At 38.0% G+C, this 14117-nt stretch overlaps 1 protein-coding gene across 5 annotated transcripts in view; it reads right to left on the reverse strand.

The window, feature by feature from the left end:
- The window catches only part of LARP4B (La ribonucleoprotein 4B), a 58343-nt gene that overhangs the window by 33205 nt on the left and 11021 nt on the right, over positions 1-14117 (reverse strand). The window contains exons 2-4 of one of the 5 annotated variants that reach the window (XM_037384082.1): positions 10300-10412; positions 8229-8337; positions 6163-6297 (exon numbers count right to left, since the gene is read on the reverse strand). In XM_037384082.1, coding sequence (XP_037239979.1) covers positions 6163-6243 — 81 coding nt within the window. In that variant the 5' untranslated portion in view covers positions 6244-6297; positions 8229-8337; positions 10300-10412. Of the gene's footprint in view, positions 1-6162; positions 6298-7221; positions 7245-8228; positions 8345-10299; positions 10413-14117 lie in introns of those variants that run through there. The other 4 variants (XM_037384083.1, XM_037384084.1, XM_037384085.1 and 1 more) reach the window with 4 other exon arrangements.

Below are 14117 nucleotides of genomic sequence, written 5' to 3' on the forward strand. Positions count from 1 at the left end.
GTTTCCTGTTGTCATCTGAAGACTGAGAAAAAAAACAAATGCTGCTGCACTGAACCACAGTAAGCAGAATCAAGCTGCATTAAAATCAGGTAGAAAAAAAAAACTCTTGCTATCCCTAACTGTTTGCAATCTTATAATAGCTTGCAACTACAAGGTAGTACTGAGCAAGTGCAGAATCACTCTAGAAATTCAAATGTTTCACTTTAGTCTGCACTGCAGCCACTATGAACTGCTCCTGCAGTAACAGTGGAGTTCCCATGTAACAGCAGAGACTGGCAGTGAATCTCTTCCATATACAGCATGAAATGCTTCTGTTCTCTTCTCTGAAGCTTTTACAATGGATTAGAATATTTGAGTCATTCCTTACCCTACTTCTCTTTATAAACACTTGTAACACACAAAAGAGCAAAGCTCTAATGTAGTTGCCAATGCAGCTTTTTCTCCCCAGACAAGTATTCTGCTCATAGGACAAATGAAACAAAAAAATAACGTGCTTTAGATTCTTAAACACAGGTTGCCATATATTTAAATGCCATAGGCAGACTCAGATTTCTATATGTGAAAAAAACATATTGGCTAACTTTCAGGGGAAACCTATTCACTGCTAATCCTCTGACCATAAAGAAAGGTTGCTGAATTAGCTAGGGACACATCCCCTCCACAGCAAATCTGCTTTGAAACTGCATAGTATAAGAGGAAGACTACCCTGCCCCCCCCCCCCTCATCTTATCCAATAAGTGAAGCCTCAAAGCACCTCCAGATACATTGCTCTTAAGAATCGGAAGTCTGATGCATCATTGCTGCCATCTGCTGCATTTTTTTTTTAATTCTCCAGGGGGACAAAGTTACTCAACATGCTTAGATCCAGACTTAAAGCTATGCCAAATCACTCCTCTCTTCAGCATTCCCTGGAACCAAGATCAGGGAATGGGGAGGGAGTTACTTATAATAGTTTTTTTTAAACAAATGCCATGAGCAAACAATTCAACTGTTTTTAATGTCAGCATAAAGTCACAGTAATACTTGCAAAGTTTACAGCTATTCAGAAAACTCCATCATTGGATAAACAAATAGCATGATTTTTTCCCCTCTGTTATTTAACCATTACTAACTATGTGCTTTCTAGAGGGGAACAAAGTGCTTTTAAGAGACAGACCAGGGCAAAGTCCACTTTTTCAGTGCTTTAACAAGCACTTTGCTATCAACTAATAGGGAGAAAAATGGGTGAAGTGGTTCAGGCAAGCAGACTTCCAGTTTTCCCATAACCTTATGTGCAAAGGCACATTTTGTACTTGCTCCCCTGGTTTTATCTAAGAGTTCCAGGGATAACTTCTATTTTTAAGCACCTATAGTGCACATTCACAAAGTTACATTTCTCAATACTGGTTATTGTGGGATCACCATTAAAAACAGCAACATAAATTTATGCTACATTACCCAAGGCTGGCTGGTTAACTTGCAAGGTTCAGTAAGACTTAAAAGCCTTCTGGCTAAGCTAAACACCACCACCGGAATTGAAAAGCACTTTACCAGAATTTCTGCTTTGCCACTTCAGTGCCCAGCTCAGCTGGGGGCGAGTTTGTTTATTTTGTTAGTTTTTTTCCTTTATAGGTATATTTCTCATCTACTCGAAGCCTAAATAGGTTTTCCCTCTCCATGAAAAAGAACTGCTCTGAAGCAGAAGCTGCACTTTCGTAATGTGAACAATTTTAATAAGCGTTTTAGTCCTATGTTCTGCACACACCTACACAGAAGGCAAGAAGTCAACAAGCTTATTAATAGGAATATACCTACCTAGCTACTTTCATTTCTACACGTCCCTAATTCTTGTCAAGGAATATGGGTTTATCCCATATACAGTCTTACATACTTAAGTTTTAAAATACAGTCTAGCTTTAAAGTCCTTACAACCTTCAGACATCTAACTTCATCTATACTTTTTCTATGATGATGCAACTGTAACCAGTTCTGAGGAAAGCAATTATCCTGTATTCCTAGGCCATACTTGATGTCATGCCCACCTCCAGCTGAGGGAGAAGAGCAGCATCACAACAGACATCACAGCTTCATTACTGCAAGGTTTTTGGAAACTAATCAGATTGCTTAACTTTCCCTCCAAAACATCAAGGTTAAATTGACTGTTAAAGAGTTTAAATAGACATTTGACACATTAAACCAATTAAACATTAGCATTACAAGCCACCAGGTGCAGAACTATTCAGCACTTATGGTCTAAATCTATGATAATGTGACAGAAAGAGCAAACACTGACAAGTATCGATCCTTTACATGATGCTGACACCATAGATGTTCAATTTAAGATCTAATCCTCCCATCTCTTCTTTAAAGCTGTTCATGATCTCAGAATTATTAAATATCACCTACTTGTTATACAAACTGCTACTTAGCTCTTAATTGGCACATACTGTGTATTGTCAAATGATCTGAGGATTATATGCTATACCAGACTTTCACTGAACTGTTACATAGGGTCCTATATTAAACTAGTAAATGTAACTTCCTCAGTCCCTTTTTATTCTGAAGCTTATTCTTGAATGGGTTATAAAAGGGTTTTTGAACAACACAACCCAGAAGCTCTAAGCCCTAGCCATCCTTCCATATTACCTCCTATGAAAAACATTTTAGGAAGTACAATTAAGTCCCATCTTAAGTTTTCTGACTTGCTAGCTATTTTTCTTGCGCTTAGAATCAACAATATGATTGAATGTATATTACAGCACCCATAAGCATTGACAAAAGCCAGCACATGACATCAGTTTGAATTCCCATTAACAGAAGCCCATGGCAGCACCCAATAATTATTCAACTAGGAAGAGATTTAACTAGGGCAATGCTTATATTGCAATCAGACAGCAAGTTCAAATGACACCACAGCAATATCTTCCACTAGAACAAACCAACGTTTGCAGAACCTGTTGCCACTTGATGACAAGACTCCCTTCTAAAGTTCACCTCAAATTTCCAGATCAGGTCTTCGATTCAGCTAATCAAGGAAAGAAAATTCTTTTGCCCTTGGAAAGTGCTCCAAGACACCAAACGTGGGCAGGGCAGGAGAAGAGTTTAGGATCAATAAGTAAGGAAAAAGATCATGCCTTTAGCACTAAAGGTTAGTTAAGTCCTGTCTGGCAGAGACAGGTCATATAAACTACCTCCACCATGGCATTTGGGTCTTGCCCTCTTCCCTCCAACAATAACCTCAAGTTTCTAGCAGCACAGCATTACTTATAGAAAAGGAAAGAGTGTCAAAAGGGAGTGACACATTTCTTTAATACTGACTTTCCTGGGTCCAGTCTGAAAAGGGCTTTCTTGGAAAGAACAGCTGTCATCAGGATACAAAAAAAAAAAATAGGTAAATATCCAATTACAGACAATACCTGAAGTGACAAAGCCCACCCCTCTAGGTTAAAAAGAAAGCCAGAAAACCCAACAAATATTTAACTCCCAAATTTATCAAAGCTAAGAATTTCCTTATATACTCTAAATCATATACTTCCAATTTGCATGTGTAAGCACTTTATGAGGATCCTCAAGTTGACAATTTCCCTCAATGGACTTGCATACTAAACTACTAACATTCTGCTGTTAAGTACTACTAATATCAGCCATTCAAGAGGAACTGTTGTTGAAAGTGAACCATACTAAGCTTGCAATCAATCTACATTAGGCATTAAACAGCATATAGTTCCATAGCTACTTCAAAGCAGAAGAAATTGCTTTGCCTCCTTCACCACAAGGTTAAGCCTTTTAAACTATTAGTAAATAAATTACCTCTATATCATTAACATAAGCAGTCCTGGAAAGTGATTTCTGAAGGGTTCCACCACAACATCAAAACTTTCATTTTAATTCAGTGACTACTGACTATCTGTTCAACATTACTGACAGGAGAACATGTGTTAAGTTTTATTTCTGCCACAGAAAATAGACTATTTGCATGATTTATTTATTGTTAGTATTAAAAAAAAGATGTAACAAAAATAATTCTGTAGCTATTACATGTGGTAAGACTAGCATACAGGGAGTTATTTTTCCAGGGTCTATAGAGGTGTATCAAAATTTCCAGCAGACATTCTACAACCTTCCTCTTGAACTGCCACAACAGCAATCAGACTAGGTATCACCAGATTCTAGAACAGCACAGCCAAAATAGCTAGGGAATGTAATTCAGCAAATTTCTTTTACGTTCACAAGATGACATCCCTATAAATCGCACTAGATACCATGGTAGTATGGCCCCATACCAAATATACATAAAACCAGGGATTACCACAGACATGAATCTATACCTTTATGCAGTCTAGCCCTCTGCTCTCAAAGTAATTAAGACACAGAAGGAACAGCAGGTGATTTTCAGATAACCTGAAGCACGTACTTGCTAAATGCAATTGAGTCAGGACTTCAGAAGTTTTTCTTATGCCTATCACATTTTTGCAAAGATGAAATTGTCTCAGTGATTTTAGTTTTCTAACTTCTTCCTGTACTTTGTGAAGCTTTTCCTCAAACTATAGCCTTGTCCCCAAAATTTGCAAGTGAAGTCCTGAAGCACTGGCAAAATATACTCATGTAAGCGTGTAATTATGGAAGAGACCATCTTGAAAACACCACTTTTAACAGCATGTATTGCTGATGATTCTTATACAAGAAAATTACCTTCTGGTGCTGTGAATACAAGACTATGTTACTGGTATAACTTTAAAAAGCTTAATAAACTACAGGTCTCATCTTTCTGGAATATTTAGCAAAAGAAAAGTTTTAGTCTCAAAAGAATTAGTTATTTTAAATGTGCCACTATAGCACTATGGACACATTCCAAGATATCTAAATTGACGTTAAGTCTCCTCTACTGAGGAAAAGAGCAGGCAGGTTTTCTGAAATAGAATGAAATGGTTACTCCCTTTCTCCAAATAAGTATTAAAGAACAGAAACTAAGATTTAGATCTAACTTTATATGTAGTTTCATAAAAATTCTAGTATGCCAGATTAAAAGAACTAGCCACGTGAAGACTAATCAAACCACCTTTAATACTAATGCACCTATTGAAAGTACACTGACAGTTCAAAGATTTTGAAGCAAATCTACAAAAGCCTCTCACTCAGGCTTACATGCTGGTTTCTTGGCATTACTGCTCTGAGTACAGTAAAAAAACAAGAGTCACAAAAGCTCAACTTCCAAAAGCATGGCCCAATAGTGGGTTCAACTTTCTCCTCTACTGATAAACAGACAAAATTCACACCTGAAAGGTGAAACAGAGCAGAAAAGAAGACAGGATTTAAAAAAACAGGGTGGGGGGTGGGGGTGGGGGGACGGGACAACAAAGAAACCCCACTAGCTTGTTTAACAGAAAAACACATGTCTAGAGTGTTTTCCAAAATGCTCCTTCGCGCTTGCTCTGAGGTAAGTTGAAGCAGCAAGCATCTGCTGCTTAGTATAGCACAGGCTAAATGCCTAGCAGAACATACACTAAAACCAAACCCTTCAAGATGTCCCAAGAGGAAATATTCCTCCCAATAAACAGTTTCAAAGATGAAAATATGATGTTACAGCTTACACACAAAGTATTCAGTCTTCTTGAAGACTTATGTAACATCTACTGCAACACAGATACATATACACACAGTAACAGCTATTGTATGATCTGCCAAAAGCATCCCATAAAGCAACTTACTGGATCCTGCACAGGAGCACAAAAGCAGCAGCACGTGTGCCATTTGGCAGAACTGACTGAGCAAAACTCCTGCTACAGAATCCAATTTCCTATTTGTATGGGTTTGTACTTTTTTCAGTTGTAGATACATGCCAAGTGCACTTCCTGCATTTTCCTCACATGTGAATCTGGGAGCTAGAACGTAATGCAAGATTGGTAGTACAATTTCTGCAGTCTAAAAAGCCCTTTACCTTAAATGAGTGCAAACTCTTGTAACTTGCTTTTTGTTTAAATCTCCTGTAGGGCTGAAGAAATGTTAAGTCGAGGCTTCTACTCGGTATGGAGAATTGGCCACCTTCAACTGCTCTGGCTCTAGCATTTAAGTTGCAATGCTATCAGCCAACTTCTAAAACGTTCTGAGATAAAATTTTGATTAAGACATAGTAAATAAGCTGTTTCATGCAACACTTACACCAGGGGAATATGTAATACTCACCAGATGAGAACCGTCTTTAACTTCTTGTACTTGCTGCACCTGCGGTTCAGCCACAACTTTAGTGTCCTGATCAGAAGTCATGAGCTGTCTGCTTTTTGGCTGCTCAGAGAGAACTTTACCAGTCACCTTTGTAAGCTGTGGAAATAGGAAGAGAAAAGATTCTGTAAGTGGTTGTTGAAATTCCTGAGAACTCACAGCCATTCCAGATGTGCCATGTGATTCAGACCAATGGTCCAAAGAGCTACCACACAACATGGTCAAGATCACACATTCAGAGAAAACGTTATGGTGGAAGGCAAGGATAAAGCGATCTTGCAGATACACTCAGTTCCTAGTCACTGTCTGCCTTCGTGCAGAAGAACACTTGCCACAGCACTGGGCAGGGAAATTCCACTGGGAATGTTTCACTTTATTCTCATCTTAATTATTCAGATTGGTTTTCAAACCATGACTTCTTCATACCACCTGATGGACTTGCTTAACTTACTAAAAAGCATTTAGGCACAAACCAACATTTGTCTTCTACTCTGACAGTCACTGAATCTTTGCAAGTTTTAAGAAGCATGTTACAACAGTTCTGCTAGATTAGTAACACTGAAGTAGTCGTACCGCTCCATCATCCTAAAGTGTTGCCTTATTTGATTAGACAAGTAGAAAACTAAGTAGAGTTGAAAAACTGACAGCAGCTTCACTTTGAAATTTGATGCTATTATTTAATATTCTTATTTAAAAAAAACCAAAACTACTGGTCTTTTAGAAGATAGAAAGTCATTTGAAGCATGAAGATTCAGAAAGTAAATACTAGGGTGTAACATCAGAGTAATTTATTTTATCTTTTCCAAAAGGACTATGAGAAAGTTGTAATATGCTTTGAGTTACTTATTCACGCAGAAATTCCAGTACTGCATCTGTAAGAACATGACAGAAATGTATTGCTTCCAAATTGGTGACACCAAACTTCAGGGTAAGATCCTCTATGGTCTCATTTAAAAAAAACAATCAAGATTTGCAGTACACAGAAGGCGACTGCACAATTCTATTCTTTAGCAGCATAAGCACCTTTCAGGGTATCTTGATCAGAAAAGACTGGAGTTGGAAAGTATTTCTTTCAGTCTATGGTGTTATGGTCTTCCATGGAATCTCTTCTATACTATTTTTTGAAATGGACAAAAGCAAAAGCCTTTTATACAATTGCTTGAATACAGTCCAAAAATTTTAAATAAAATTATGACATTCACCTTTGAACTGATTCAAGCATTCTATTACAGGGTTACGCAGAAGATAAGATATTCTGCGTGCACCATTGAAGAAACAAATATACTGACATTCCGACAGGATGAAATAGTCAGCTTAGATGAACAGTTGCTTATCACTTCACTATTGATGCAAAGTCAGCATGAAAAACATGTTTTTTGAAACAAACACACGCACTGTGTCACTATTACATTCCCAGAAATTTCTTTCCTAACGTCTTGCCTCTCATCTTGGAATAGAAACTACTTAAAGAAAGGAGAAGTGATACAGACAAAAACCCACCAGAACAAAATTATACTGCCCCTCGCAGTGTTACACACACACGAACATACACAGACTCTACCTGGCAGGAAGTCTGGAATTCATTCCAGATGTCTGTATTTTATAAAATAACCAACAACCATTCACAGGATTAAGGCAATTTTTCAAAAGCAAGTATTAAATAGCTAGACTCTGTTACTTAAACCCACACATTAGAAGCTGTATGCACATTAACACTGTGGAAGGTGTCTCAAGCTTCTTTGAGAATGCTTCTGCTAATATTCTTTAAAGAAACTGGTTTTAGCCTTCTAAAATTTTAGGTTAATATTTTTCTAAAAAACCACAAGGCTTCTTACACATTTTGTGCTGACTGTATATGATCTCCACTGCTGTTCATACTATACCCTGAACACGTACATTAGTCCAGATTCACCAGCTAAAGTCTCCTTTACAGAAAGACAAATGTGTTCCAGTCAGCAATGATGTTATCTACTCAGTATTTTGACCCCCAAATCAATGACAAGGTACTTCTTTGCACCCCTCTATGTCACCTGCTTATCTCACACATCCCCATTCCCTTGTAGGATCAACTTGTCCCCAGTCATGCTGCAATATCTTCCATCCTCCGGTATGTAGTTTTAGCACCAGTACTTCATAAACCTATGGATTATGGAAGGAAAACAGCTAAGATCATGTGAGTCAAACAAGAGTAAAGTTCTATTACACCTATATCCTTTAAAGCATTTGCTGACTGGCCATCAAGCACAAAATACTCAGCTAAATCATTAATTTCAGCTGAGTGTAGACAAGTTGTTAGCCAACTTGATAGATGATGCATGACTGCAATGTGCACATTGCAACTTCAATTTCTTAGGCAAGCCACAATCAGAGCACCACATCATTCTACTGCTTTTCAGGAGTCCTTTAGATGAGATTACACAAGACACCACAAGCTAGGTCTAGATTGAAGCTCTACCTAACTTTGTTTGGATTAGTCAAACTAATAATCATATTCTCTTTAGTTACACAGATTTCTTATGATACACAACACACCAAACCCACTCACCTTGTGAACAAATAATTTTTAATAGCTTCAATGCCAAACCCATATATTTAAGTTGCATTTTGATCCTTAATGATCAAGATTACTTCCAAAACAAGTGAGATACTATCATAATCTGTTTAAACAGAAAATTCGATCTGCCTTCTAAGTCCCATGTTTTTAAACATCAGCCAGCTATTGCCTTTCAGCAAATTGATAAGCCATACAGAAAGACCCCAAATGCTTAAGTTTCCTTTGCAATTTTCTTCACTTAGTATGTCACACTACTACAAGTCCTCAGGATGTCAAGTGCTCTGCTGCAAAATCCCATCTGTTGTGATATACTTCACAACTTAATGTGCAGGGCTGTTCTGGAAAGTTAGCGACATCAACTTTTCCACCACAGAGTTGTCACTTACCAGTCTCTTAAGGCATAAAACTTATGTGACTGCAGGCTTCCATGACTACCATGTCAGAGAATACAGTGAGTGTGGAAAGGGCAGTGTTACTTTAGGTAGAGAAACACTGAAAGTCACAAAATGTTAAAGGCTCTTCACAGGATGTGTTTTATCATGTTTCTCCTTAGTATTGATACATACCTTCATTCACAAGCTTATTTAGAGGTACAATAATCACTATATGGTAGTACTAGAAACTGCAGGTCAGGATGGATCGTTTGGAAGAGAGTTTATCCTCTTTTAATGCTAGTTTAATAGTCAAATTCGCAAGCCAGTTAAATGTGGCATCTTAATGCACCAATAAAATTCATTATCTCACTGAACAGTGAACTTGCCCACCACTTCAAAAGATGCACTGAACTGCTGATTGGTAAACCATATCTTTGCATACATACACGCTGCTGCAATATGTAGGAGGCATTCAAGAGGAAAATACAAGTCAGCAGACCCATTTGGGATAGAGATAGCAATACCTATGGCAGAACACTAAGCTGTCAGAAGTAGACTGCAATTTTTTTCATTCAAGTTATTAAAAAAAAACAAACCCACAAGAAAAACCTTCAGAGGCACACAAACTCTTAAGTAAGCTTTTAAATAATATCTGTAGTCTATAGCAAGCAGATTCACAAAAAAAATATTCATTTCTCCACAAATTATGTCTAGTCACATACTCTACAGAATAGCTGCCATTTATGAATTGATTTAGAAGTACACAATTTTAACATTGTAATATTATATATAATTTCAGTTCTGTATGTATAGTAAATCTTTATTTTTCCTTCTGGCTTGCCATTTGGTCATCACAGAGTAATTAGTCAAGTTCAACAACTTCAGATATATTATGTCAAGAGCAAAGTTACTCTCGAGACATGCAAATACTTGTTTGAAGAACTACCTAATTGAAGAGAAACTGCATGGATTATTCTGAAGCTTATCAAAAGCAGTCTGCACTTGGTTTGTAAGCAGTCAAGACGCTTACCCCCAGATGTTTAAAGTATAGGTAAAACTACATTTCTTTAGAAACCGCACAACACTCAAGCATGAAGTCCTTACTGTTCCCGAAACTGTAATACACTGCTCAGTCTCCTAAATTAGCAATTGCAACAGGAAAGAGAAGGGCACCTTAATACAGTTGTTTTCTCAGTAGAAAGAAGACAATGGGGGCAGGGCAGTAACTCTTCACTCCTACTTGTACAGATCTTGTCTCTGTGGGCACCTGGTCAGCAGCGGTTAATCTGAGGAGTTAGAAGAACATTCTCAGGAGGGACTGAGACCTGGCAAAGTGACACAGATGCACATATTTCAGCCTACTGGTTTCCCTCTGCAACATCCACAACCATCTTCACAAATAAAGAGTTGGGGGTTGTTAGTGTGTGGTTTTTGTTTGGTTTGGTTTAGTTTTTAAGTTGACAACGTGGTTCTTTATTGGGAAATACTGTCAAATGCATCTTGTTATAATTCCATCACTTCAGAACATACCAGATATAAAGGATAACTATACAGGTAAGTGCACACAACCATACGATCACTCTTGTCTGGCTGCCAAGCTAAACAGAGCTGGGACTGCTCTCATCTAAAAAGCCACCTGTGTGTTATTATGGTGCCAACATCAGGCCAACCTTTACACCGCATTTTAGTTGAGGTTTAGGTATCTTATAGTACTGGCAGAATTAATGTTCAACTGTCTGAAGATACTTAAACACACACTGCATCCACATACACTACAACCTTGCGAACAGCTCAGAAGAGACATCTACACAATTGTTACACAGCCAACAAAACCACTACTGCCCCCCCCCAAACCCCCCCCCCCCCCCCCCGTGTATCCCCCAGTTCTCCTGCTTTCATTAGTACTCCTCTCTAATTTCTCTAATTCATATTCAAAGCGTGCTTTGATACAGTCTGTTTTGCTGTCTAGAGTTGTAAGAGTATGAGTAGCAGCATGCGTTCTCTCAATCAAACCTGTCAGATAGATCTGTTATTTAAAAACATGCAAAACCCCAAACAATGCTCTAGGGCTGAGATCTTGCCTGCCAACTTTCAGCCCAGAGTAATCAGCCCTTAAAAAGAGATTTACAAATGCAAGTGCTGACAACTAACTTTCACACTGCAAACAGCAACACCATAAAACAAAAAAGCTCACTAGAATAAAAGACCTTTTCATTGCTCTTCCAGCAAGCACAAACAAAAACAGATTTGAGCTTGGCTTTGTGCAGAACTCTTCCCAGCAAACATTTTAGAAACTTTAAACACAGATTAAGATAAACTTCTCACAAGGCTAATACAGAAATACCCTTCGAGTAACATGAGAAAGCCTAAAGTGTTTTCTAACAGGTGCATCGTTTAACTTAAGTCTCACAACAAACTTCCAGTTACAGGACAGAAATCCTCTTTCTAGGGTCAGAGATAACATACTTTCTCACCGTGTTTCACACTCTTACACATTCACAGGGATCACAACCCCACAGCAGAAGTTAACAGAGCTACCACTGACCTCTGCTTTGAAAAGAGTTTTAGCACCTGCTGAATACATCACATAGTTGATACAAGAAGCAACAGATGCCTCTTCCAGAAGTACACTATTTAAAAGTTTACCTTTATTAGTTTCACATGTGTTCTGAATTACCAAGGCATATGTAATCTGTCAGAAGTTAATCATGTTGTCAGCCCAGGTAAAGCTGCTAACTCAGACACAGGATAGTGAAGCCCTAGAACATCAACTCTGAAAAGCTGCAAGTTTCCCTCTGTTAGCATTATGAGCAGTGACACAAACTTGAGCTTGCAGTTTTAATCAATGGCTGTTTTAAAAGACTTTCAAAGAAAGATTTAAGCTCTAACGTTAAGAGTTGAACCATCATCCCGCTGCATGGGGCACATCACCATTCTGTAGATGAATAACCATACAAAGCTGTATCATTCTGATACAGAAAGCCTGTGACAGAACTCAGGGGTTTCCATCCTTCCTTTCAAAACAGGAAATCAGCTTATTTACAGAGTAGATGTGACAAGCAACCTATCATTCAAAAGATGGCATTATTCAAAAGAAAACACACTGTGAGGCAGTTACATTACCACACTGGACATAATAGCTGCAAATGAAAAAAATAAATAATCTAACAACCCCAAAAAGCACATCTGTTTTTGGCAATCTCTGCAATCATCATTGTGCCTATGTCAGTTGTAAACTCTGTATTACACAACAGCAATTAAACAGCTGACATGACATAAATATTTAGTCACAGCGTGTCTCTACAGAAGTTAAATATTGAATACACTACTATTAAAAATTACCACAAGGCTCTAAATTTAGCTGCTAATTAGCTAAACAGTTGGGGAAAAAGTTGAACATTTCACCTCTGGAGCTTAGTGTGACCCTGTACTTTCATCAAAGTCTGCCAGATGAAGGTTTCAAAATGTACATGCATCCAGTGTATGTGCCAGTATGGTGACTGGAAAAATAGATTTCAAAAAACCCAAGAAAAGTACCATCTGATTTGTTTCAGTTTTCCTTTCTGCCAAGAACATTACTTATGCCTGGGCACCTCCCAGGCAGCACCCAGAACACCACAGCGTTTTGGTTCTTGAAGAGGGCATGGACACAAGCACCAAGGGCAAACCAGTAACACGGTACCTGGCAGGTGCAAGGCATTTTAAAACCCACATGGGCAGTGAGGTGTCAGCAAGAAGCGCACTGTCTCAGAAAAACCACCTAAACCTTAATGCTGTACGTTTTTAACATTTTGCAATTAAAAATACCAGCTCAAATGGTTTAGAGCTGCTGCTGCATCTACTTCACAAGTTTTTTTAAAAAAAACCCCTTCTGTTCTTTATAAGGTTGATAGCCTTCAAAACTGTTCTGTAATTCTGTTAGTTATCTCTTCAAACCCAGTCTCTCCTCTAAGAATTGCTGAGATCAAGAGAAACAGTAAACCCTGCTATTTAAAGGGAACACTGCATTTCCTTATTTGAAGTTTTACAAAAACATTTCTGCACTAGGCTTCACATGCCATTTGCAACTCCCATCATTTACTGAGGTTTCTAACTCATACAAAATCCCACATGATGGAACTGCACACCAGAACCGATTACTCCACAAGTCTAGAAATTCAGATTGTTATAGTAATTAGTTGTCCAAGCAAGAAGTTATAAGCAAGGTGATAAAATAGTAAAGAGACCTGATAGTGGTAAATGATAAGGACCTTATACAGAGGTATACAAAAAACTTTCAGTCAAGAGCAAGAAAAACATGAAGGGGGTAAAATTACAGTCTTATTTACTCACAAAATCTCAAACAACAGGAAGAAAGATCTTTATAGTACACTGAAGATAACAAGATTACTCCACCACCAAATAATCCTGATTACCTTTTTTATGTCTAGCCTTTTATGCATGGTATTTTAAATATATATGCTTAAAATAAAAGGAATTTTTTTCACTATACTGAAAGGTCTTACAAAGAATTTCCGCAGTCACCCTGCACCCCGAGATGATAGGTATACACAGGTATCATCTGATGTGCACTCAAGAAATGAACTAATAAGTCTGTGGATCATATCCTCCTCAGTAATGCAATGCACCACATGATTGGTAGTACACAATCTAAAAAAAAAAAAAAAAAAATCCATTTAAGAATACTAGGAGTTCTACCAAGACAGGAGTAACCCACTGGGAAGAAATTTTTATGCCCGGGTAAAAGCATTGTGTGCCTTGAAGACAAATGTGATTGTGTCATGAGCAGTTCTCAGTTTTCTTACAGTTTGTTCTTAGCTCTCAAGTTTGAAGCAGCATTCTCCTGACTGCAGGCTGAAGCGTGTAACATTAAGAAACCCAGCTCATTAATTAACAGGGGTTGCTTCATGTAGCACATCCATCACAAAGCCACAAGCTTGTTTTCATCACTGTAAGTGGACTAACAGCACACACCCTGCAGGTTATCCATA

The sequence above is a fragment of the Falco rusticolus genome, chromosome 4 (genome assembly GCF_015220075.1).
Source record: "Falco rusticolus isolate bFalRus1 chromosome 4, bFalRus1.pri, whole genome shotgun sequence".
NCBI classification, from domain to species: Eukaryota; Metazoa; Chordata; class Aves; order Falconiformes; family Falconidae; genus Falco; species Falco rusticolus.